Source organism: Ovis canadensis, chromosome 10, assembly GCF_042477335.2.
Source record: "Ovis canadensis isolate MfBH-ARS-UI-01 breed Bighorn chromosome 10, ARS-UI_OviCan_v2, whole genome shotgun sequence".
In the NCBI taxonomy this organism is placed as follows: domain Eukaryota; kingdom Metazoa; phylum Chordata; class Mammalia; order Artiodactyla; family Bovidae; genus Ovis; species Ovis canadensis.
The window spans coordinates 44,390,924-44,418,005 of record NC_091254.1 but is presented as its reverse complement, the minus strand read 5'-3'; the positions used below and the strand labels follow the sequence as shown (position 1 = coordinate 44,418,005).

The 27,082-nt window shown below is 47.9% G+C and overlaps 1 protein-coding gene across 1 annotated transcript; it reads left to right on the top strand.

The window, feature by feature from the left end:
- The first annotated feature begins 2,037 nt into the window (after window positions 1–2,037).
- On the top strand, window positions 2,038–25,754 carry ALOX5AP (arachidonate 5-lipoxygenase activating protein). The gene is made up of 5 exons (XM_069601616.1): window positions 2,038–2,429; window positions 8,781–8,880; window positions 15,369–15,439; window positions 18,386–18,467; window positions 25,295–25,754. Exons 1-5 carry the CDS (start codon window positions 2,360–2,362, stop codon window positions 25,455–25,457), a joined length of 486 nt encoding a protein of 161 aa, XP_069457717.1. The 5' UTR covers window positions 2,038–2,359; the 3' UTR covers window positions 25,458–25,754.
- Window positions 25,755–27,082: the final 1,328 nt, after the last annotated feature.

Genomic DNA, 27,082 nt, shown 5'->3' with positions numbered 1-27,082 from the left:
AATGTGGGATTATGAGTCCTAAACAGTCTCAATAGAACAGTAGACATACCCAGCACTCCTCTCCCCCACCGACCCCTGTCTTTCTTTAGGGAACAGTCTCACTCAACCACAGGAGACTGCGGAAACCCCCAGATTCTCTCATTTTTCTGCCAGCTGGTTGTCTCAGCAACCCCATGGACTGTAGCCTTCCAGGCTCCTCTGTCCATGGGATTTCCCAGGCAAGAATACTGGAGTGGGTTCACTGAGAAAAGTCAGTCCTTTACAGATGACAGAGCTGTAAGATATAAAACTCTAGAGGTGGAGGGGGAGATATTTTCCACTGTGTGGAGAAAGCTGGTCTGCAGAGCGAAGAAGGCTGGTAAGCTATAAGAAAGTGGAGAGAGAGAGACTGAGACAGGAAATTTCATCTGAGAGGCCCAATCTCATCTCTGCTCGTTTCAATGCTTGGCTGTTCAGTTCCATGCAGTCTTTGAGTCAATAAGACTTCCCTTTTGGCTCAGGCTAGCTAGAGCTGAATTTCTATTGTTTGCAACTAGAGAACTTTTCAAGGGTCTGACCTTCACTTCTGATGCACTGTTACTAAAATAGGAGGAGTCTTAGAAGGGCCAACTTTATGGGGGGCAGACCCCTTGCTGGCTGGGACTCAAGTTTTCCCTGAAATTTACACATCAGATCCCATTGAGGTGAACACATGCCTCTTGCTAGTGCTGAGCCCCTAGACAATCATGTAATGACTCCACATGGTGCAAAGGGTTCTAGGCACTTGGTTCTTGGGAGCATTGTGAACTGGCTCAAGGATGCCCTTGTAATTGGCCTCTGTGCATCCAAGCTCCACTTGCCACCTCCAGGGACCTCTTTCCCTCCAGCCGGCTGCAGCCACTCAAATACAAGGCCGTGTGATCTCTTCCCCGCACCAGCCTCTCCCACACCGAGATGAAAACCCCACCACCACCAAGTAGAGTGGTCAGCATTCTCTTTCAAAATGAGGTTTTGATAAACACTTATCTTTATCACTGCCAAATAGATGTTGAGGGGATGAAGATCACAGAATCTTGCATGTTCTGTGTAACTTCTGAGTGGTTGCTGTTTACAGGGAGAAACCTCCTGTAAAATAACAGGCACTGCTTACTTCATTCAGCAGGTTCCCTATTTAACCTTTTCTCTACTCATCATTCCAGTACTCTTGCCTGGAAAATCCCATGGACGGAGAAGCCTGGTGGGCTGCGGTCCATGGGGTCGCTAGAGTCGGGCACGACTGAGCGACTTCACTTTCAGTTTTCACTTTCATGCATTGGAGAAGGAAATGGCAACCCACTCCAGTGTTCTTGCCTGGAGAATCCCAGGGACGGGGGAGCCTGTTGGGCTGCCGTCTGTGGGGTCACACAGAGTCGGACACGACTGAAGTGACTTAGCAACCGCAGCAGCTACTCATCATTATGTGAAGAAGATTCCAGGGGAGCATCTCAGTAATGACCTCAGAGAAGCCAGTTGAGGTGTTGAACAATCCTTCCTGCATGGAGGTTTTCCTCGGGAGTCACCTGTGACCCTCTTTCTGCTCCTTATTTTTTAAAATAATTTTATTTATTTACTTATTTTATTCTCAGCTGTGCTGGGTCTTCGTTGCTGCTCAGGCTTTTCTCTAGTTGCAACGAGCAGGGGCTACTCTCTAGCTGTGGTGTGCAGACATCTTGTTGCAGTGGATTCCCTTGTGGAACACAGACCTACGGAGTGTGGGCTTCAGTCGTTGTGGCTGGTGACCCCTAGACTACAGGCTCGGTAACGGTGGTGCACGGGCTTTGTGGCTCTGTGGCATGTGAGATCTTCCCAGACCAGGGATCGAACCCGTGTCTCCTGCATTGGCAGGCAGATTCTTTATCACTGAGCCACCAGGGAAGGCCCCTTGGTTTAGTTTTCATTCTCTTGTTGCTTGTTTCCCATAGAAACAGCACTTCTTCATTCGTTCATTCATTCATCCAGGGCTTATGTGGCTGCTACTCCGGATTCTGTCATGTGTCAAGTATTTATTTATTTTCCCAGGAATTCAAAGAAAGAAAGAAAGACGGTGCCCTGGACACAGACCTTTTAGGTGCTCCATGAATGAAAAACAAGTTTCACTTTTTATTCCCTTCCTTCTCTACTCCTGAGCCCTGCTTCTTCTGGCAGGAGAGGCTGAGCCCGGGGCACTATGGTGGCTAATTAAAAAAAAAAAAAGGAAGAAGAAGAAGGCCTGTAATTGTGCTGGGACCTTCAGAAATTCTAATGATGAAAGGCAGAGGCTGGCTCCCACTTCCCCTTCCTGCACAGTGCGGGTGTGGGGTGCCAGGGAGCTGAGCAGTCCTGCTAGGAACCCGAAACAACCATGGACCAAGAAGCCGTGGGCAATATCGTCCTGCTGGCCATTGTCACCCTCATCAGCGTGGTCCAGAATGGTAAGGGAGGCCCCTCCCTCGGGGTCGGCTTGGTGTTTCGGTGTTTGAGAGTCAGGCTTACACACTTGTGTGTTTGTGTGTGTATATGTGTGTACATTTTTTTCTTATCTGTATTTGTATCTTTATTTGACTGTACAGGATGCGTGTACTTCCGTGTTAACTGGGAGTTTTCCTTCTCCCCATCTTTCTTTTGCTTTAATGGGGATGATTAATCATGTCTGTAGAGCTGGAACAGCAAGTTGGTTGTACAGAAACCATCACTGAAGTGTTTGCAATCAGTACTTTAACTATTAATTACTGTGGCCAGTTGGAGGGCAGGAAGCCTGAAAGCGACAATCAAATATATGTTCATTCAGACACTGGGTTATACCCGGTGCAGCAGGCTGACTTCAGCACAGTAGGAGTTACCTGTTACCTGTAGGCTAAAAAAATAAATAAATTTGGCCAGTGTGAGGGGGGACTTCACTTTTTCATTATTTTACCTCTGTATTGCTTTTTAATTTCTTTTGACGAAATACATTCCTTGCAATACTTCCTTTTTCTTTAGCAATGTGTAATTTTTGAAGCATTCTTTGGTAGACATCATGTACTCATATAACGGGAGACAGAGTCAGAAGGATTTCCTTGTTTGAGGGTTGCATTTCCATTAACCCTGCCCTGTGCTTTCGCTCAGTTGTGTCCGACTCTCGCAGTCCCATGGACTGTAGCCCACCAGGCTGCTCTGTCCTTGGGATTCTCCAGGCAAGAACACTGGAGTGGGTCGAAACCAGTTCTCCTGCATTACAGGCAGATTCTTTACCATCTGAGCCACCAGGGAAGCCTAAGAGTACTGGAGTGGGTAGCTTATCCCTTCTCCAGGGGATTTCCATTAACCCTGGTGTCACTTAACCCAGGCAAGGGACCTAGAACTGAGAAAGGCAGGACAGGGTGGAGTTTCTCTTTAAATCCCTAAGTTAGGACTGTCTCAGATTCTTTTTATCAGCATGGCTGGTGTCTTTAGGATTTGCAGTTTATGAAGACAGAGAAAAAAAGGGGAAGATTTACTCTGTAACTTAATGGTAATTTCTGAATGTTCATATACTGTTACACTTTGAAAATGTGGGTATTCACTCGATTTGGGATATCCTGATATTTTCCCCCAGCTTGAGTGTGGCCTTAGGTTTGTGATGAGCCCTCTGGGCACAGAGTAAGGCTCCCATGGCCTCCTGGCACCAGAGAGACCAATCTTGCATACTCCAAGTCGGTCTCCTCTGTGGAACAACACTTGGCAGCTTTCTGACCCGAGCATTTTCATAGTAAGTGCCACACAACAGAGCTGCAGCTCTGAGAGGGGACGAATGGCTCTGGGTGAGGCTGCTGTGGCCCAAGCCACTGCTGTTTCATGCAGTTGCCATGCTGGGCTCTCTTGGTCTCTGTAAATCTCCAAAGGATCATTCATTCAACCTGCGTACTCCCAACGGGGACTCTGCCTGGCCCAGGAAGGGTCCCACATCCATGGGGATTAGCAGCAAACAGCAGGAGAAGATGGGCAGGCAGGAAGCAGGAAGCCTGCTGTGAAGCCTCGAGTCCCTGTGGCGGCAGTTGCATGGGTGCTGGTTGTTCGGGTGCCCCCTCCGGCCCCCCCGAAACTCGTCAAGATCGGTGACAGGGGACAGGAGCCGGAGTCCCCTCAGCCACCCATGCAGAGGTTCACAGCCACCCTGAGCTGCTGGCCTCCGGTCCAGAGCTCAGTGAGGGGATGCTGCTTGGTCCCCTCCATGAGAACAGAGCCTCTCCCCCTCCCCCGAGATGCCCCAGGACCTGGCCCTGGAGTGTCCGATGAGTCCTGGGCTTCTCTGTAGAAGCGCAGGGAACCCTGAGCAGACTTGAGGTGGACGACGAGATTTCTAATCATTTTTGGCAGATGAGATTAGGTCGTGGGGAGGAGAGAGGATAGATGGCCACATGTCTGAGCTCTAGTCACAATCTTTCGGCTGACCATCTTGGATAGGCGACGACAGGACGCAGTGGCCTTGCTCACACAGTCCCATGAGCTGATGACGCTTCCTGGCAGGGAGGGAATTGAGAATGGACCAGCTCCTGCTTTGGGCTGGAGACTTTTCATCCTGGACACATTGTCGATTGGGCTATGTTTGTGGCGATGTGGATAGCACGGAGCCCATGTCACAGCCTCTGTTCCTCCCCATCCCCTGCCCTGTGACCAGCAAGGGCACCGTGTGGACAGAGTGATTTTGCAAAGGTTGGGGCAGTTTTGAAGCCACTGAAGGAGTTCTTGGCTCTCTTCAGAGGCTCAGGACCAGCCTTGCTCGTCTCTGAGGCACAGAGCGAGGCTTGCTGGTCATGCTTAGACCACCTTTTAACTCTGTTCAATGTGCTGGTGCAGGGGAACCAGAGAAATTCAAGTGACTGGGGAGATAACACCTCTACCTGTTTTATCCTTGAGCTTTTAGGCAAACACAAAGGTCCAACCGAGGTCCAGAACCTCTCTTTGCAATTCTAATTAACCTCGAGGTTGCAGCCAAAGGTCTACCTACTGTATTACGTGCAGAAAAAATGCAAAAACTCTGCCCCCACCCCAGTTACATTCAAAACCCTTCCTGTTAGCTTTAGGATCGATTTACATGCTGTTGCCAGGCACTGTGTACTTTGTGTTTGTCCCAAGACAAGGAGTTTCGGCCCCTGTGTCTGTGATACTGTGGGGGTGAGGGGGGGCCCGCTCTGGCTCCCAATTCCCCAGGGGAGAGGCAGAGCCCACCAGCCCTGTGAGCTTCCTCCTCTGCCTCTCAAACAGTCAGGAGTCATCAAGATCATTGAACCCGAGGCCCCCTCCCAGCTTGATCCGGCATAATGCACGTTTGGGAACGCAGACCACGTTTAAAGTTTGAGCGACCTGGACCACGAGTACCAAAGCCTGGTTTCCCCGGTCGTGTAGACAGATGCATTTCCTCTGCGTAGCATCCAGAGGGCCTCCCACTTCTCGGCCAGGGTGCCAGCAGCTTTGACATGAAGCAAACCTGGGAAACATGGCTTTGGAGAAAATGATTCCCACGGGAAGCCAAACTAATTAGGTTGGGGGGGGTGGGGGAGAGAGTGAGCTGAGGGGAGGGACCCAGGGCCTTGTGCATGGAGACCTTGTGAATGGTAACAGCAGAAGTCTAGACAGCATCCTCAACAGCCCCTACTGAACACTCCCAGGATGGAGTGCTCACAACGTCCTGGGCTCACTCTTCCCATTGTCAAGTGTATTGAGAATTTGCTGTGTGTCATGTATGGTGCTTCGTGCTGGTCAAAATATGATCTCATTTAATCCTTGCACACTATGAAATATTCTACTATTGCGCTCTTATTTCACAGAATAACTAAGTGGAGCTTAGAGAGCTTAGAGAGTTAGTTGGAGATTCCAGAGTCAGTAGTGGTGAAACTGGGATTCAAAGCTACTTCAAAACGTGGAAGTTTACACGATGTGTGTTGTCTTGGATTCACTCATTCAAACACTCACTGCTCAGGAAGTTCTCTGTTACATTGAACTGAAACCTGCTGCCCTCTAATTTCTATCCACTGGTGTGTCTGTTCTTTGGAAAAGCTTAGACTGTGCCTGAAGCTTCTGTATTTCCAAAGTCACCTGTAATATCCCTGGTTCAACATATCATTTCTCAGCCGACTTAGTTTCCAGAGTCCCTAGTCATCAGATTACTCCTTCCCACCCCACCCACCACCAACTTGCTATCTTCTTTCTAAGATGCAGGTGGGTGTTTTTCATGCAAGAAATCTGTTCCCGAAATCCAGACACCAGTTCTGTTAAAATGATGGAGGTGTGAGCTATTCTTGTGTATCACAGGGCTGACTCATACTAAATGAAAATCTCAGAATCTTTTTCTGTGATCCTGAGAAAGTTATTCACCTTCTCTGACCTGCAGTTTCCTCAACAGAGAGGCGGGGTTCTAATACTGTCCACCTGTGGTAGCTGAGGGTGTTGCCTCAGATAATCCCTGAGTTGCTGGCAGAGGCCAGCATGAGGTAGTTTCTCGGTGACCATTTGCAACCTTCTCCCTCTGGTCTCTCTCCATCCCTCTGGTTTGGCCTGATGTTAGCAGCCAGCCAAGAGCAGTGTGTGAACGCATAGTTTCTATAACATGATCAAGCATATGGAGTATGGAGTGTCAGTATTTGGAGGAGTGGACAAATGTGGCCCAACTCTCTCAAGTTTAGCTTGGAAGGAAAGAGAGGTAGACCCTAGTGGGGGTTCAGGACAGAGGCAGGCTTGTTTTTGTTCTGTTTTGAGGTTAGGAGAGATTTGAGCATGTTTCAAGGGTAAAGATTCGGAGAAAAATAGAGACCAAAGATTTATGAAGCAGGGCAAACATCGATGAAGGAAGACCGGAAGAGGCTGGCCAAAGCAGGGTCAAGGTCGCAGGTGGAGGACTAAGACTTACAAAAGAGGAAGGGGCTGTTCTTGGGCAAGGAGGAGAAGAAGGGAAGCAAGCTGAGAGAAGGAGGGCCCCGCCGTGCAGCTGGCTGCAGAAGTAACCTCGGACTTTCTTAATACCGTCCCTGCTTATGTGTTCAGAGGCACGGGCATCACCTTGGGTTCTGGAAAGACAGTGATCAGAATTTCCACTGTATTCTCTGGAGAGAAGAGACATCCAGAGCAGACCCCACATTGCTGATGGAGTCCCTGCAGTGAGCTTCTGCGTGATAGTAAGAGGATGGACACACTCTCGCATGCCCAGCTGGACTCAAGTCCCAGCAGCCCCCTGCTCCCCAGTGGTGGGACAGAGAAGGTTATTCAACCTCTCTGAGCCACAGTGCCCTTGTTGACAGCGTGGGGATGTGCTTCACAGAGCATGTGTCCGGCGTCCACCAGAGTGCCATCATGAAGCCAGCCCTGTGGCTCTGCCCGGTGCGGGCACAGCCCTAGGGGAGGAACATGCTTTCACCAAAAAGCAAATCACGAAGGCTTTTATCCACGGACACAATGGATGAAGCATCCTTTTCAGGTCTTTTCGAGGAGGCTAATGTGAAGTTGATAAAAAGAAATCCTGTGAGTGGGATACCTGACTGTCACCCTTTTTCCTTTTTTCACTCTTGAAATAGGAGGAAAGGAATAAAATAGGAGGGGTGGGAGAGAGAGGAAGAGAAAGGAGGAAAGAGCGAGAGGGAAGGAGAGACCGTGTTCCCCCCTCCCCACCATCCAGCCTGTAGACAAGACAGACTCTGTCTCCCCCGTGTCTCTGCATCCCCCAGCCATCACCCTAACCAGCTCCCTGCTGTCTTTCCCCCTGTCCTGGGTCTCACCCCTCTAAGCCCTCACCACGTTAAGACAGAGCGGCTTTCTGGCGAAGCCATTCATCAGCTCACACCTGTCAGTAACTCCATGCTTCCTCAAGATGGCAATAAATTCAGACGTTCTTAACGTGGCTCTCCTCAAGGTCATGGTCACACTGCTGGTCTGAGGGCTGTGTCCCTGCCACCATCTGCTCAGCCTTGGCTCACTTAGCACTTTTTCCTTGAGGCTCCCCCTGGCCACTCTGACCAGCACCCCTGGAGGCCCCTGCCCTGCTCTGCCTTCACTTTTGTCCACAGCTCGGCACACTGTGTGATTTTAATTGTTACATATTGTTTACTGTGTGTGGTCTGTCTCCTTTCCTTGTATCCTCGCTGGAACATAAGCTCCTGAGGCCAAGGCTCTGTGTGTGTGTTTTGTTCTCTGATACAAGCTAAGTATCTGGCACAAGGCAAGTGATAACAGAGAAATGGCATTGAAAGAGCAATTCACCGTCTCCCTCTCTTCGGCTTCATTTGTAATTCTACCAGGTTTATACTCCCCATTACTGCCCTCCCCACCTCCCATCTCCCAGTCAATTGGATGTACGAACCCCAGAGGGAATTGCTGCTGGGCCTCTGCATATCCCATTCCGACAGAGTGAAGCGGTCTGCTCAGCTCTCCCTGGCCCCCTCCATCTGCTTGTCCTTCAGGCTTTATCTCACACGTCACTCCCTCTAGGAGTCCTTCTGTGACCCAAACACTGAATTGTTAGCCCTCTTTGACCCTCGATGGCTCCATGTTCTCACTCAGTCTCAGCACGCGTCTCTCTGTAGGCCTTTCTTTACTTGGTTGTCTGTTTCTTCTGGTGGGGGTGTGTCTTGCTCACAATTGCCTCACCAACACCAAGTGTAGCAATCAGTCAAGAGTAGCTGCTGAATACCTTTGTGCTCAGTGACATTTGATGGAGGACAATTAGGGGTGTTTAGAGGTCGAGAGAAGGAAACATTTAACATTCCAGGAAAAATATTAAGATACCAGGCTCGGGATACGTGCCCATTATAAATCCAAACCTTTCCTTCTGGCAGGGTTCTTTGCCCACAAGGTGGAGCACGAAAGCAAGACCCACAATGGGCGGAGCTTCCAGAGGACTGGGCCGCTGGCCTTTGAGCGGGTCTACACTGCCAAGTGAGTCCAAACTCTGACACTGCTCTTTGACCCGGAGTGGGCCTGGGACAACCTTCTGGAGGCTGGGGTGTGGCGGGGGGCGGTGTGGGTTCCAGGGAAGCTTGAACTTCACCTGGGAGGCTTTGGGGGTACTTTTCATCATTTTAGCAGGTGCTGGTGTTTGAAGAGAGGAAGCAGAGGTGTTGGGGGTGGGGGAGTAGACCTCACAGCTCCTGCCTGGTCAGGAAACCTCTCAGCCAGTCATTCGGTCATGGAGTTGACCGATTTCCTGGGGGGTTAGTCCCGAAGTGCTGGTGTACAAACCAGCCATTACTCACCAGCTGGCATCAGAAGCAACAAGCAGGACTGGCAGGCAGCTGCCTGCTGCCCCGTGGACACACCTACGCCTGGTCTCCTGGAGCAACCAGGACAGAGAGCATGAGGGGACTATCCGCTTGCTTTTCTCTCTCTCCTTCTTTACTTCTGCAGGTAAAGGTTGCTAGAAAACATCAGAACAACTCAGGGAAGGAGGAGGGGTGCTATTTGGGATGCAAATCTGAACGGTGTTATTCAAACACTCATTTTCCTCTCTGCCAAATGCATTTAGACAAAGGGTTCAGCCATCAGCCTGTGGCGGGCTTCTCCATGCCTGTGACTGGAGGCTTGTTAGGAAGGGCGGCTGTAGCCCCAAGCTGCCAGGGAGCTGGCCTTCAGTCTCGGCTTGGAGGTGACTTTGATATTCCCCAGAGAGCCTTCTAAAACGGGACTTAGGGCCACACAAGGAAAGTTCTAGAAGGGTAGGGAGAAGTTGAAAGGTGTGGCTTTAAGCCATGTAGGATGTTCACATTTATAGGAGAGGGGAATCGTGTGTGGGGCACCCCCAGCCCTTCTGTGCCGTGTGCAGGGGCCGGCAAAGAGGAGCAAAGACAGGGTGCTCCACTGGGGATGATGCCAGAACCTCCATGAAAATGGAATCCAAAAACCAGGAATCCTGTTCTACAGACAGACTGGAATGGGAAGCTTCTTCCCACCCAGATCACTGCGTTCTCACCAGCAGCACTGTGCTCTTATGAACACAGCTGGTCAGTATTGGAGAAGTGGGGGCAGGGGAATTTCTCTGTACCAGGTGGGAAGTTGAGCTCCCATCTTGCCAGCAATGAGGAAGAGCCACAGCAGGCCAGGCTGCCTTGTTTCTGCCTTTTCTTCCAGGAGTGAACCAGCTCTCCTTCTCAGAAGCTACCATGGGACTGCCCTGGTGGTTAAAACTCGGCACTGTCAATGCAAGGGGCCTGGGTTCGGTCCCTGGTCAGGGAGCTGCAGCTAAGACCCGGAGCAACCAAATAAATAAAAATAAATTTAAAAAAAGAAGAAGACGAAGCCACCGCACTGACCGCTGGTCCCCACGGCCAGCCTCCGGATTGTGGAAGTGCCCTGTGGGGGTGGCTGTGGAGCTCTGCAATGGTGTGCAGTACCTGAGATCAAAAGATGCTAGAGAAGAGTGGTGGGCAGTCAGTGCTGCCTGGGGGTCCTGACTTTCCTACTTACCCTTCCAGAGAGGGGAAAGAGACCGAGGGGAGGAGAGTGAGCTGTGGAGAGGTTGGACCTATGGCGGGGGTGGAGGAAAATTTTCTGTAAGATAAAGGTCATCCAGACACTGCTGTGGTTCTGTTACAAAGACCATTTCCTCCCTGGCCAGCTTGCAGCACCCTGTGTGTGCCTGAGGCGGGTTGTGGAAGGCTCTGGAGATAACGCAGCGGTTGTTACTGCCCGCTGGCCACCACCAGGGCCTCCGGTCTGAGCGCCTCGGCCAGGAAGCTACCAGAAGAAAGTCATTCCCAATGAGAGCTTCCCCAGGGGCCTCCAAAGGCACCCAAAAGGGGTGTGAGATGAGCCACGGGGATGCGAGTAGAAGAGAACATGTACTTACTGTTGCCATCTATAGGAAACTAAGCTTTACTCAGTTTTAATATACAGATCGAGAGGCATATGTTGTGTATAATTTGTACATAAATGTACCTGTCATAGGCTTATACCATCAAAAGTCTTGGTTGATGGAGTGTGGGATCGTAAATGTTTAGAGACCATAGAAAGGGAAGATAGCATCAAGAATAAATGATGCTGGTGGACTGAAAGGACTAATGCATGTTTTTCAGCATAAAATTTGGCTGTGGACTGATACAGACCGTTCAAGATTTGGGGGCTGTCGATAAACAAGACGTCCCAGCCAGGTTATGCCGTTAGTTCTGACTGGACTTCGGTTAATCGGCTGCCCTACCACCTATCTCCCTTGAGGGCAGAGCTGAGCCTGATTTTGAGAGAGAAAAAGACCTTGACTGTCTTATCTTGTATCTAACACATAGGTTGAAGCTCTGTTCCCAGCTGATGTGTGCAGGCAGAGCAGTCAAAGTTTGATTTTTGGAGAAAAGTGTCAGTTAAGGGACCTAAGATTCTTCCCCAGGGGTGCAGGTGAGTACAGACTGTGGAGAGAAAACGGGTCTCTGGAGGTGTGTAATTTTCCAAAATGGGTCCCCTAGGTTACAAGTTCGTGGGCTGTTAACAGGCATGACAGGGAAACGGGTTCCCCACAGCAAGACTTTCGAGACCCTTTACAGTGCTAAGAGACTCTGTGACGCTTGGTTCTCCAAGAAGGGGAGGTCTTATTGAACTACAGAAAACCCTCCTTAAAAAAAAAAGCGTATCAAAGGTTTGGTGTCTCACAAAAATGCATTTTGGTAAATGACACCCTAAGGCTTCTTCTCCCCTGCTCCTCTCACCCTAGGCTCACTTCTAAGTAGCATGGACTTGTCCAATGATTTGAACGTGATCCATCTACATTGGTTCTATTGATTGGTATTGATCCTACTACTGTAATTAATGATATTTGCTTCATTAATTAATTAATTTAAAATCTTTTTGAAATAGAGTTGATTTACAATGTTGTGTTAGTTTCAAGCATACAGCAGAGTGATTCAGTTACATGCATGCATTCTAAGTTGCTAAGTTGTGTTCGATTCTTCGTGACCCTGTAGACTGCAGCACATCAGACTTTTCTTTCACTATCTCCTGGAGTTTGTTCAAACTATATCCATTGAGTCTGCGATGCCATCCAACCATTTCATCCTCTGTTGTCCCTTTCTCCTCTTGCCCTCACTCTTTCCCAGCCTTTTCCGGTGAATTGGCTCTTTGCATCATGTGGTCAAAGTATTGGAGCTTCAGCTTCAACATCAGACCTTGCAATGAATATTCAGTGTTGATTTCCTTTAGAATTGACTGGTTTGATTTTCTTGCTGTCCAAGGGACTTTCAAGAGTCTTTTCTAGCACTGCAGTTCATAAATATCAATTCTTCAGTGCTCAGCCTTCTTTATGGTCCAACTCACATCCATACATGACTACTGGAAAAGCCATAGGTTTGACTAGACAGACCTTTGTTGGCAAAATTATATCTCTACCTTTTAATACACTGTCTAGGTTTGTTATAGCTTTTCTTTCAAGGAGCAAGCGTCTTTTAATTTCACAGCTGCAGTCACCATCCACAGTGATTTTGGTGCCCAAGAAAATACAATCTGCCACTATTTCCACTTTTTCCCCATCTATTTGCCATGAAGTGATGGAACCAGATGCCATGATTTTTGTTTTTTTGAATGTCAAACTTCAAGCCAACTTTTTCACTCTCCTCTTTCACCCTAATCAAGAGGCTCTTATTCACTAAGTGCTTCACCCCAAATGGTAGATCTTTAAGGGGCTCCTGTCCTTTGGAATTATTACTGTGTTCATAGGTCAGTGGAAGTTCTGGGTGTCCAGAGCACCTAGTGAGTCAGCAGGCTTTGTTGGTTCCCCCATGCCCACATCCCAGGACAGGATACATTGGTTTCTTATCTTTTCTTCTTGTCAAGTTCTCCAGTAAAGAATTTTTGACCATCAGAAAGACATGAAAGCCCCGTGGCCAGGGACACAGCCCAGCCTCCCTGGGTGCTAAGGGACAGACCAAAGGCTGGTCATTCTAGGGTTCTCAGTGGTACCAACTGAATTGGGAGACCCTATCAATTTGAAGGCTGATATTTAGGAGAAAAATCATGAGAAGCACATCAAGAAGCTGCCAGAGGAAAACTCTAAGAAAGGAATTTGGGTAAAAGCCCAAACGTGTTTTGAAGATTATATTTTTTAATACTTTTTGGCTGCACTGCACAGCATGTGGGATCTTAGTTCACTGACCAGGGATTGAATCTGCAACCCTTGCATTGGAAGCGCAGAATTTTAAGCACTGAACTGCCAGGTAAGTCTGAAGAAAGTTGCACCTTTGAGTTTACCTCTGTAGTTTGAATTGCCTTAGACCAGTGGTTCTCAAACTTGAGCATGCATCAGAATCACCTAGAGGGCTCTTTAAAATCTTACTGGGCAGCCCCCAGAAGTTTTAATTCTGTAGGTCCAAGGAAGGCATTAACACTTACATTTTTAAGAAGGTCCCTGGTGATTCTGATACAGCTGATCCAGGGACCATACTTTGAGAACTGGTACATTAGACCATCAACTCTTAGAGCTTAAGTGGATCTCAGAGTTATTCACTATTCGTCTCTTGGTTTTATCAGTAGGGAAACCAAGTCCAGAGAAATTGCTTTGCCAATGGCAAACAGCTGGTTTATGTCAGGTTGGGGACCAGTCCTCATCGGGTGCCCCTCCCGCTTTGTTGCATCGCCTTTCCCTGTTCATCCCTCTGTGTCTTGTTATGTTGTGTTTCCATGGATGTCCGGATAGATTGTCCTGATCTCACCTGAAGCTTTTCAAGAGGACACTCACTATTTAATTGAGTGCAGGCATACCTTGTTTTATCATACTTCACAGACACTGTGTTTTTCACCAGCTGAAAATTTGTGGTGGCCCTGCATTGTCGGATGATGGGTAGCATTTTTTAGCAATAAAATATTTGTCATTAAGGAATGTACCTTGTGTTTTAGACATCATGCTATGGCGCACTTACTGGGCTGCAGTGTAGCATAAACATAACTTTTATGTGCACTGGGAAACCAGAACATTCCTGTGAGTTGTGCTATTGCGGTGTTTGCTTCATTGTGGTGGTCTGGAGCTCAGCCCACGCTATCTCCAAGGTGTGCCTGCAGGGTTGAAGAGGTAACAGTCCTGGCTTTAGAGTCTATTAAGTCCTGGCTTTGCTACTCTGGGTGACCCTGGGTAAATTATCTTCAGCTTCTCCAAGGTTCAGTTTCTCATCTGACACATGAGAAAATTGTGATAGGCAGAAGAATGACCCCCCAAAGATGTTCACATCTGGATCCCAGGAACATGTGAATAGGTTACGTTACATGGCAAGGGGGAGTTAAGGTTGTTAAGCAGTTGAGTTTAAATTAAGAGAGTATTTGGAATTATCTGGGTAGGACCAATGTCATTGCAAAGGTCCTTCAGATGTGCTAGAAGAAGGCAGAAGAGCTGGGGTTGCAAAGACATAATCAACCATGGCTGGCTTTCAGGCTGGATGGGGCTTCAAGCTAAGGATCACAGGTGGCCTCTAGAAGTTGGGAAAGGCAAACAGACAGAAGCAGTGCATCTCCAGAAGGGATGTAGTGATGCTGACATCTTCATTTTGGTCCATCGAGACTGACTTCAGACTTCTGACCTGCAGATAATACATTTGTCCTAACCCTCTGAGTTTGTGGCTACTTGTCCCAGAAGCCACAGGAAACCGTGCAGTTACTGAGTGTACTGGCAGGATTGCATGAGCTTAAAGGAGACCAAGGGTGTCAGACCCCGGCGTGGGGGGCCAGGCTTGCGCCCTGACAAAGCCATCAGCAGGATAACGAGCACCACCTTTGCCTAATCCACCCTGGCTCCAGTAACGTGGAGGCTCACCTGTCCTTCCTCAGCTTGGCTCACATGTCTGAGCTGACTTGTGTGTCTGACCTGAAGGTCTACTTGGTGGGGTCCACGTTGTCGGGTCCCTCTCTTGACCCCACCCTGACTCACCCAGCCCTGCTGTCCGCGTCTCTCACTTTTCAATTCTAAGAAGTGCTTTGGCATAGCCGGGAGCAGGACTCCGGCCAAGGAGGATCCATCAAGAAATGGCTTCACTGCGGAAGGGAGTAGGTGAATTCCAAGCTTGTGTCTGCTTTACTTGCTGTCTGTTTCTGGAGGTCAGAGGAATTACGAATGGAGTCCAGGCCTTGTGAGATGTGTGCGCACGTGTGCTAAGTCATCTCAGTCATGTCCGACTCTGTGTGACCCTATGGACTACAGCCTGCCATGCTCTTCCGTCCACGTCTGCTAGGCTCCAGGCAAGAATACCAGAGTGGGTCACCATGCCCTCCTCCAGGGGATCTTCCTGACCCAGTGATTGAACTTGCATCTCTTACGTCTCTTGCATGGTAGGCGGGTTCTTCACCACTAGGGCCACCTGGGAAGCCCACCTTGCAAGACATTGATTATTATTTGGGGTTTCAGGTAATTTTCAGACTAAACTGTGTCCTCTGATTTTTTTCCCCCTTGTTGATTTATTCTGCAGCCAGAACTGTGTGGATGCCTACCCCACCTTCCTTGTCATGCTCTGGAGCGCCGGGCTTCTCTGCAGCCAAGGTAACCTGGGCTTTTCTCCTTGTGTGTACTCGCTCCAAAACGTGTGTCACCAGGAGGTGTGAGTGTAGGCTTTTCTGTTGAAAAGACTTTGTCTGCCCTCCAGCTCCAATCTGCAAAGCTCCGGAGAGGTGAGACCCTCCGGCGGTTGTGAGCCAGTGGGCGGGGGGCCAGTGCGGGCCCCGGAGGTAATGCATCGCTAATGCTGGCTCCCTGGTGGCTGGTTGAGAGCGGCTGCACTGACAAGGGTGGTTTCAGGCTAAATGTGACTCAGAAACCTTAAGCAGCATGAGCTCAGACACAAGGGCATTCTGAATGAGAGCAGGAGGTGTCTGTTCTGAGCGACCGTCACCTGGCTGACTGCTCATTACCTTCTGCATGTGTTCCTCCTTCCGGCATGGGTCGAGGTCTCCAGCCTCCCTGGTCCTCAGCAGTCCACAGTTTTGACTTCAGCAAGTTGGATTCCCAAAACTGATTTAAAATTAAGTGGAAACCGAGTGGTATTTTTGGTCCACTTTGGAGACTGGCCTTGTGTCTGCTGAAGGTCTGGTGTGACCTGGCCGGCTTCCACCCTGTGGCCCAGCCGTGTGAGACAAAAGGCTGCCAGTGTCCTGTGAGAGATGATCTCATCCTTATTGTGGTCAGTCATGCAATAAAGTAGGTAAAGTGGACATTGTTGCCCCCTGTTGTTACTTTTGAGGATCCTTTGATTCAGGGAGATAAGTGACTTATTCAAGGTTGCTCAGCTGCTGGGTAACGGAGCCAGGATGGACTCCCAGGGGTTTCAGGATAAATCCTGGGTTTTTCACATGTGTCCTCTTGCTTTATTCATTTCCATAAAAATATACACTGAACACCTACTATGTGCCAAGCCCTGTTCCCTGGATACATAGCAGTAAATAAGACAGAGATGGTGGAGAAGCACACAGCAGTTGGCAAGGTGGACCAACAGAAAATAAATGAATGGATAAGTTCATTGCCAAGAGTGAGACACGCCACGAAGGAAGAGAATCAGGTGCAATGAGAGAGGTGAAGGCTGGGAGCAGAAACTACTTCAGGAGCACGAGGTGATCCATAAGGCTGTCAGGAAACACGTCTTAATCTCCCACTTTCTATCCTCAGTTAAATAAGAAACATGTCTGGCATCACCTGGAAAATGAAGTCAAACTATACTTTGAGTAGGAGTTATGATTCCTTTTATGTCTTCTTAGATTATACTTGATAGAGATGAATCTGGAGTTATTCTGGTTGGATAAAGGGAGTTGAAAAGGGTTTCAGGGCCTGGAAGTACACATTTTCTGCCAAAACAAGTGTTGGCATTGCCGGGAGAAAAACTGTCAGTCACTCCTGTTCGGTGTAATAGTCATTTCCTACAAATATGGTAGATTGGATAATTTTTCAGGTGAAAGGAACACCAGCCTAAACTCATCACATTACAGAGCAGGAGCCCAAACCTCAGGGGAACCTGCTCAAACCCGAGAATTTTAGAGCCTTGTTTTGAACACACGGCATCCCTCCTGGTGTTTCAAGCAGCTCAGGTCCACGCCAGGGGCAGGCACCGATCCCCAAATACGGGCAGTGAGTTCAGTCACTTTGCACCCTGATTTCTATCAGCTCATGTTCGGTTCAGTTCCCGGTGACGGAAAGGTGGGCCAATAAGTTAGCTCAGAGCCATCTGGAAGGGACCAACCAGGAAAAACCTTGTCCACAGCAGCTGTGACTTGTCAAAACTTTGAAACCATCAGAGAAGAGAGGATTGGAGACCCGAGTACCCAGGCTGCCTGGAGCACTCCCTGACACATATCAAGTGCCTAGTTAATGCGCTTTACTTGGTATTTGAATAACGCCGGTGGGGGGGGGGGGGGGTTGGGGTGGGGGTGGGTGCGGATTTTGAAGAACTTTTATATCCATACTTCTGTTTCACCCTCATAGTAATTCTTGATAGGTAGGAAAAGTGTAATCAGCCCTTTGTCAAATGTATTAATAGAATGTGTTAAGCGTTAGCTCCTGATCTTAACAGTCCTGATGGGGCTGGGTTTCCAACTCTCGGCTTCAAGCGCTCAGGACTCCATGGGGTTGTTTAACTTGTGTGTATTCCTCACAGGGTTGGAATGCAAAAGGCATTTATTTCCCTGGAGATCTTTCCTAAACCGTAGCAATTGTTCAGAAAACGTTGAGCATCATGATTCCCAGAGGTCCACAGGTGAAGGGTGTACTTTGTAAGGACCAGCTTCAGAGCAGGGCTCTGGGAGAAAGTCTAACTTTCCTCCTACACACACACATGCAAACACACACACACGTGTTTGTGTACCTACCAGCTGACAATCTCACACAAGTCTCGTGACTGCTGGAATCCATGTTTCCACATCTGGAAATAGAAAAGACCATACCAAGACTTCCCTGGTGGTTCAGTGGCTAAGGGTCCGCCTGCCAGTGCAGGGGGCACAGGTTTGATCCCTGCTCCAGGAAGATCCAGCACGCAAGGCAAGTAAGACTGTGTGCCTCAATTACTGACCCCATACGCCTGAAACATGAGAAGCCACCACAGTGAGAAGCCCATTCACTGCAACTAGAGAGTAGCCCCCACTTGCCACAACTAGAGAAAGTCCAGGTACAGCAAGGAAGACCCGGCACAGCCAGAAATACAATAAATACATAATAAAGAAAAAGATGGTACCAGTCATGTGAAAAGGATTCAGATTAGATGATGGGTATGAAAAGACTTTGTATGAAATGACACTGTGATGCCAGCACAGGGTAGCATGACTATTCTTAAGGATCTCAGGATGCTTCCTGTCCCTGGCTCATTGCTGAACTTCATGTCAGCCCTGACTGGCAGAAGCTGAGGCCTCTGCTCGATTTTGCGACCAACACTGATTACCTATTGGCTGTATTAGTACTGGGTTCCATCTAGGACACTAACACGGGTGTTGTCCTTTCTCCTCTTAGTTCCTGCTGCCTTTGCTGGACTGATGTATCTGTTCGTGAGGCAGAAGTACTTTGTTGGCTACCTGGGGGAGAGAACTCAGAGGTAGGCCGCTGGGACGGAGAAAAGAACCACGGAGGGAGAGGCACTTTCCAGCCGGAAGAGTGGTCATTCAACAATATTCCGCTGATCGGGAGGGACCACGAGGGTTGGAGCGGGGAGGGCGACTTCAATCCCTCATCCTTTTTCCTCCCTGAACTTTGCTGGTTCTGGAAATACAGCCAGGGCCCTTGACTCGTTTTTCCATTAAAAAAAAAAAAAATTCTTCCAAGTGGTGCTGGGCTCCCAAAGGGTGCTTTAAAAGCATGCCTTGCCAAGCCACAGCCTCTACGCCCACCCTGCTGCATCTGGGCCTTGAATTATACCCCCCTGTCTGGCTTCCCAAAGCCTGCCGTGAGTGAAGCGTGCCATTATTTGTCAGGGGAAGGAGAACTAAAGCTTGCACCTTGTGATAAGGTCTCTTGAGTAACAGACATCGGGGACCTGAGGAAAGACTGTTGAGAAAGTCAGACACAATCGCCGGTGGTGGACAGAGACAGGGTAGGCTACGATTGTCCTTTCCTTAGACTTGGGTTGGGAAAGCTGGGTTTTAGTAAAGTAAATGATGGTACTTAGAGAAGAAAGGTTCGAGTTACAGTTTGCCTCAATTCTGGAGCGATCAGAATCGCTGAGGGGTTCCAAGGGTGGGGAAGATGCTGTGGGGGCTGCTCCCCACGTGCTGGCCCCAGCGCCCACCCCCTATTCCGCTTCTTGTCCCCTCCATGTCTCACAATAGCACCCTCCCCAACCCCCGTTTGATTCCTGGATTGGGAAGATCTGCTGGAGAAGGGATAGGTTACCCACTCTCGGATTCTTGGGCTTCCCTTGTGGCTCAGCTGGTGAAGAATCTGCCTGCAATGTGGGAGATCTGGGTTCAGTCCCTGGGTTGGGAAGATCCCGTGGAGAAGGGAAAGGCTACCCACTCCAGTATTGTTGCCTAGAGAATCCCACGGACAGAGGAGCCTGGTGGGCTGCATTCCATGGGGTTGAGACACAACTGAGGGACTTCACTTTCACTTTCTGGGTGGATAAGGCTGCCCAGTTCAGAGAGCCTCCTCCTTCACTTGATCTTAGCCAAAAGGCCAAGAAGTGATCAGAGAGCCCTCTTCAGCAGCGAAAAAGGCAGTGACATCCCTGGAGAAGTTGTCTGGGAAGAGTTAAAGACCCAGAGAAGCGCCTCCTTGAGGGGCGATACTCCTCGAGTCCTTAGAAACATCCTGCCCAGACCAAGAACACCACTATTTCATCGGGAGGCACTCCTGTTTCATCCTTCACCACAGATTTATCTTGAACAAGTTCTGAAATAGCTTCACAAATCACTTTCCCTCCTTTCTGTAATGAGCATATGGTGGCCTCATTCATGTGATAAATCTGACTCACTACAATATTTGACTTTTAACAATTTAATTTCTCTGAAGCCTCTATTCTCTGGCTGAAAAAAAAAAATAGACTCCTTTACTTTCTTTCCACTTCTTTACCAACATTAGCAGGTAATTCTCTGTATTTGTCTTTGAGGCTGCCAGAACAAAGTGTTCCATGCAGACCAGCGTGTTTAAATAACAGAAATGTCTTTTCTTATCTTTCTGGAGACTGGCAGTCCAAAATCAAGACAATGGCAGGGCTGCTCTTTCCTGAGGCCTCTCTCCTTGGCTTGTACTTGGCTGTCTTTTCCCTATGTCCTCAAGGGTCTTCCCACTGTGTGTGTCTACGTCGAAACCTTCTCTGTAAAATATATTTTTTTAATGTATTATTTATTTCTGGCTGTGCCGAGTCTTTGTTGCCTCACGGGTTTTCCTCTAGTTGTGGGGAGCAGGGGTTACTCTGTTGTGGTGCGTGGGCTTCTCATTGCGGTGACTCCTCTTATTCTGGAGCTCAGTTCAGCTCTAGGCTGTGTGGGCTTCAGTAGGTGTGGTGCTTGGGCTCAGCAGTTGTGGCTACTGGGCTCTGGAGCACAGGCTTCAATAGCTGTGACACGTGGGGTTAGTTACTCCACAGCATGTGGCATCTTCCCAGATGAGGGATTGAACCCTTGTCCCCTGCACTGGCAGGTGGATTCTTTACCACTGAGCTACCAGGGAAACCCCGCTAACCTTCTCTTTAAAAAAAATTAAAAAAACTTTTATTGGCTGCATGAGATCCCAGCTTGCCTGACCAGGGATCAAACTTGCACCCTCTGCATTGAAAGCACGAAATCTTTTTTGTTGTTGTTGTTGTTTTAAAAATTTATTTTAATTGGAGGTTAATTACTTTACAATATTGTGGTGGTTTTTTGCTATACATTGACATGAATCAGCCATGGGTGTACATGTGTTCCCCATCCTGAACCCCCCTCCCACCTCCCTCCCCATCCCATCCCTCAGGGTCATCCCAGTGCACAGCCCTGAGCACCCTGTCTCATGCATTGAACCTGGACTGGCGATTGATTTCACATATGATAATTTACATAGTTCAATGCTGTTCTCTCAAATCATCACACCCTTGCCTTCTCCCACAGAGTCCAAAAGACTGTTCTATACATCTGTATCTCTTTTGCTGTTTTGTATACAAGGTCATCATTGCCATCTTTCTAAATTCCATATATATGTGTTAGTATACTGTATTGGTGTTTTTCTTTCTGGCTTACTTCACTCTGTATAATCAGCTCCAGTTTCATCCATCTCATTAGAACTGATTCAAATTATTCTTTTTAATGGCTGAGTAATACTCCATTGTGTATATGTACCACAGCTTTCCTATCCATTCATCTGCTGATGGACATCTAGGTTGCTTCCATGTCCTGGCTATTATAAACAGTGCTGCGATGAACATTGGGGTACATGTGTCTCTTTCAATTCTGATTTCCTCAGTGTGTATGCCCAGCAGTGGGATTGCTGGGTCATATGGCAGTTCTATTTCCAGTTTTTTAAGGAAGCTCCACACTGTTCTCCATAGCAGCTGTACTAGTTTGCATTCCTACCAACAGTGTAAGAGGGTTCCCTTTTCTCCACACCCTCTCCAGAATTTACTGTTTGTAGACTTTTTGATAACAGCCATTCTGACCAGTGTGATATGGTATCTCATTGTGGTTTTGATTTGCGTTTCTCTGATGATGAGTGATGTTGAGCATATTTTCATGTGTTTGCTAATCATCTGTATGTCTTCTTTGGAGAACGGTCTGTCTAGTTCTTTGGCCCATTTTTTGATTGGGTCGCTTATTTTTCTGGAATTGAGCTGCAGGAGTTGCTTGTATGTTTTTGAAATTAATTCTTTGTCAGTTGCTTCATTTGCTATTATTTTCTCCCATTCTGAAGGCTGTCTTTTCACCTTGCTTATAGTTTCCTTTGTTGGAAAGCTTGAAGTCTTAACCACTAGATCACCAGGGAAGTCCCTGACCTTCTCTTTTTATAAGAACACTGGTTATAGTGAGTTAGGGTCTACCTCAGTCAGTTCAGTCGCTCAGTCGTGTCCGCCTCTTTGCGACCCCATGAATCGCAGCACGCCAGGCCCCCTGTCCATCACCAACTCCCGGAGTTCACTCAGACTCATGTCCATCGAGTCAGTGATGCCATCCAGCCATCTCATCCTCTGTCATCCCCTTCTCCTCCTGCCCCCAATCCCTCCCAGCATCAGAGTCTTTTCCAATGAGTCAGCTCTTTGCATGAGGTGGCCAAAGTACTGGAGTTTCAGCTTTAGCATCATTCCTTCCAAAGAAATCCCAGGGCTGATCTCCTTCAGAATGGACTGGTTGGATCTCCTTGCAGTCCAAGGGACTCTCAAGAGTCTTCTCCAACACCACAGTTCAAAAGCATCAATTCTTTGGCACTCAGTTTTTTTCACAGTCCAGCTGTTACATCCACACATGACCACTGGAAAAACCATAGCCTTGACTAGATGGACCTTTGTTGGCAAAGTAATGTCTCTGCTTTTGAATATGCTATCTAGGTTGGTCATAACTTTTCTTCCAAGGAGTAAGCATCTTTTAATTTCACGGCTGCAGTCACCATCTGCAGTGATTTTGAAGCCCCCCAAAATAAAGTCTGACACTGTCACCACTTTCCCCATCTATTTCCCATGAAGTGATGGGACTGGATGCCATGATCTTCATTTTCTGAATGTTGAGCTTTAGGCCAACTTTTTCGCTTTCCTCTTTCACTTTCATCAAGAGGCTTTTTAGTTCCTCTTCACTTTCTGCCATAAGGGTGGTGTCATCTGCATATGTGAGGTTATTGATATTTCTCCCGGCAATCTTGATTCCAGCTTGTGTTTCTTCCAGCCCAGCGTTTCTCATGATGTACTCTGCATATAAGTTAAATAAGCAGGGTGACAATATACAGCCTTGATGTACTCCTTTTCCTATTTGGAACCAGTTTGTTGTTCCATGTCCAGTTCTAACCATTGCTTCCTGACCTGCATATAGATTTCTCAAGAGGCAGGTCAGGTGGTCTGATATTCCCATCTCTTGAAGAATTTTCCACGGTTTATTGTGATCCACACAGTCAAGGCTTTGGCATAGTCAATAAAGCAGAAATAGATGTTTTTCTGGAACTCTCTTGCTTTTTCCATGATCCAGCAGATGTCCATAATTTGATCTCTGATTCCTCTGCCTTTTCTAAAACCAGCTTGAACATCTGGAAGTTCACGGTTCACGTATTGCTGAAGCCTGGCTTGTAGAATTTTGAGCATTACTTTACTAGCATGTGAGATGAGTGCAATTGTGTGGTAGTTTGAGCATTCTTTGGCATTGCCTTTCTTTAGGACTGGAATGAAAACTGACCTTTTCCAGTCCTGTGGCCACTGATGAGTTTTCCAAATTTGCTGGCATATTGAGTGCAGCACTTTCACAGCATCATCTTTCAGGATTTGAAGTAGCTCAACTGGAATTCCATCACCTCCTCTAGCTTTGTTTGTAGTGATGCTTCCTAAGGCCCACTTGACTTCACATTCCAGGATGTCTGGCTCTAGGTGAGTGATCACACCATCGTGATTATCTTGGTCGTGAAATCTTTTTTGTACAGTTCTTCCGTGTATTCTTGCCACCTCTTCTTAATATCTTCTGCTTCTGTTAGGTCCAGACCATTTCTGTCCTTTATCGAGCCCATCTTTGCATGAAATGTTCCCTTGGTGTCTCTGATTTTCTTGAAGAGAAAATTTTACCATTATCATTTTACCATTATCACCTCTTTAAAGACCCTCTCTCTAAATGCAGTCATTCTAAGGGACTAGGGTTTAGGACTACACCATATGAATGTGAGGGCGGGGAACATGTACAGTTCAGCTCAGAATGCTCTGTTTGGGGACCATACTTTTTTTCCCTAAGAAAGAGCTAGAATGGGTCACTTCACGAGCAGGACTGTAACCAGGAAACCAAGGAGAGAGGAACGCACTGGCCAAGAAGCAGGGAGCTGTCAACTGAGGGTGCCTCTCAGATCCTGCTGTGCTCGCGAGTCCCAGGGGGAGCTTATTCACAGTATGGGTTCTGATCCAGTGGACCTGGGCATCTGCATTTCCAACAAGCTCCTGTGCTGCTGGTCCATGGAGCACTGTGAGGAGCGAGGAGGTTGATACTCAGCTGCAAAACTATTTTCAAACTCTTGACACAGGAAAACTAGGAGTTGCATCATGAACCTTTGGGGTCCCTTTCAATAATATAAAATTTCTAACATTGAACCTATGGATACCACATTGTAGTCTCTAGATTATAGCAAGCAAGGGCCTGGCAGCCTTAAGGCACCTGTTTAGATGAGTTGGGTGTTCTTGGGGAGGCCTCCTGAGTGCCAAGGAGTCCCCTTGCTAGGGTCTTTACTAACAGCCTTAGCAACTGATAATCTTGGCGACCCATGGGGCTTCCCTGGTGGCTCAGACAGTAAAGAATCCGTCTGCAAATGCAGGAGATCTGGGCTTGATTCCTGGTTCGGGAAGAATCCTCTGGAGAAGGGCATGGCACCCCACTCCAGTATTCTTGCCTGGTGAACTACAGTCCATCGGGTTGCAAAGAGTACAACAGGACTGAGCGAGTAACACTTTCACTTTTCACTCGGTGACCCACTTGGCTGCACTTTCAAAACATACCAGTGCTGCAGGAATGAACCATCCAGAGCCATCACAGATGGATGCTACAGAGGAGGGGAACCAGGCAGCTGCTGAGCACAGCTGGGTGGTCACGTGTCACTGGAGAGATGCCTCCTGACCCTAGTGGATGCTCTGTGCAAGCAGTGTAGGATTTAGAGCCTGTGACAGAAGGAGACGAAATCATCCAGTCCTACAAAGTCTCCCTTCCTTGATTCTCTTCACATGTAAGGGCCTGCCTTCCAGCCCCGGAGGCCAGCTCTCATTAGTGGGAACTTGAGTTATCCCCAGGCAGCCTCAGGAGACTGAGCCCTCGAATGCGAGAGCATCTCTTAGAATCCACCAGGCTTCTTGGTGCATGTATACCATCCCTTCTCACCTGAGGCACTGAAAATCCTGCATTACACACAGCTGCCAGCATGGGTCTTACAGGCACTCCTGAGAGGGTCTTCGTGAATCCATGGGTTCCTAATCCCTGGTCAGAACCCCGGCTACCAGCGGATGCCACCACCTTCACGCCATCCGGGAGCTGGCGTTACCATGGCACAGAGAAACCAGGGAGCAGAGCCCTGATGGTGATGGGTTTAAGGCTCTTTTTGCTTGGTTCTGAACTAGATTCAATGACTAATACTAGGTAAGACACGTCTATCCTTCATGTGAAGTAAATGGAGCATCCTTGAGTGAAAGGAGGTATCCTTTAAGCCCCATGTATTTCAAAGCAATAATATTTTGTGTTAAATTGGCGTCACTTGTGCTGTTCTCCAGTTTTCCCTCTCTTTCCTTTCCAGCACACCTGGTTACATATTTGGGAAACGCATTATCCTGTTTCTATTCGCCATGTCCCTCGCTGGGATACTCAACTATTTCCTCATCGCCTTTTTCGGAAGTGATTTTGAAAACTACATCAAGACCGTCACCACCACCATCTCCCCTCTCCTTCTCATCCCTTGAGTCTCTGCTGAATTCCGGTTGGTGTGCTCAGCTAATCGATACCTAGAAGCCATCAAAGCGCAACCCTTTAAAAGAGGCTGTAAATCTAATGACCTGCTGGGCTTTGCAGCTTGAGTGAACCTTGCTTTTCCTGGAAGAGGAAATTTTCACATCAGCCTCGCCCTCTGAACAAGGCCAAGGCCCCACATTTGCAAATTCAGATCCCTTCTGTGTGTTTCGTGACTTATCCTGCTTTCTGAAGACGTTTTGTGACCCAGTTTATGTTTTCCTAAAATAAAACACAGACATATGTTTGAGGCTGGTGGTTGAGTTTTGGGTGGATATATTGCTACAGTTGAATAACTAGGCTGTTTTCCTCAACCTTAATGATGATAATAAAAAATATGCTATCTACACACACACACACACACATACACACATACATACACTCCTGGAAGATCACCAATGATCAATTGTGAGTATCTCTGGGTGAAGAGATTTCGGATATGTTTTTTACTCGCTTATTTATATTTTTGCATATTATTTGGAAAATGTTAAGGAGCAAATAAATACCACTAAACAAAGTAATAGGACACAACTGAAGAATGCCTTTTCCAAGATGCCTTCCCTAACTCCAGATTGGTCTAATGTTGCCCGACTGTCCATAGCACCCTGTGCACGTCTCAGCTGCAGCAAATTCATACCACGATGTCAAGCTGTTTCTTGTTCTGTACCACTGGTCCCCACTAAATCGTCAGCTCTTGAATATCGTGCTGTGCTCAGTCTTTGTGGCCCCATGGACTGCAGCACGCCAGGCTTCACTGCCCTTCACTATCTCCCAGGGTTTGCTCAAACTCATGTCCATTGAGTTGGTGATGCCATCCAACCATCTCTTCCTCTGTCGTGCCCTTCTCCTCTTTCTCTCAATCTTTCCCAGCATCAGGGTCTTTTCTAATGAGTCTGCTCTTTGCGTCGGGTGGCTACAGACTTGGAGCTTCACCTTCAGCATCAGTCCTTCCATGAGGGGCCCCTCTCTGAATAGGAGGCAATGTGGCATAATGACCAGACTCTTCAGAGTTCCAGCCCTGGGCTGGACCCCTGCCCCCACATCCTCAGTCCTGAGCCTCAGCTTTTGCATGTGCTAAATTGGGGTAATAACAGCACCAGACTTAGGAGGTGCTGTGAGGAATAATGAGATAAAGCAATTGATTATGTTTAGCACGTAGTAAGTGCTGAATACTATGATCTATTATTGTTATATTTATTATTGGGATGTTATTGCATTCATTTTATATTGTGGCATAATGAAATCCCACACACTTTATGGCTTAAAATCACATACATTTCATTGCAGCACTATTTACAATAGCCAAGACATGGAAACACCATAGATGTCCACTGACACTGAATGGTTAAAGACGATGCGGTGCATATATACAATGGAGTATTACTCAGCCATTAAGGGGAGGAATTTGAGTCAGTTCTAGTGAGATGGATGAACCTAGAGCCTGTTATACATAGTGAAGTAAGCCAGAAAGAGAAGGAAATGGCAGCCCACTCCAGTATTCTTCCCTGGAGAATTCCATGGACAGAGGAGCCTGGCGGGCTACAGTCTGTGGGGTCTCAGAGTTGGACAAGACTGAGCA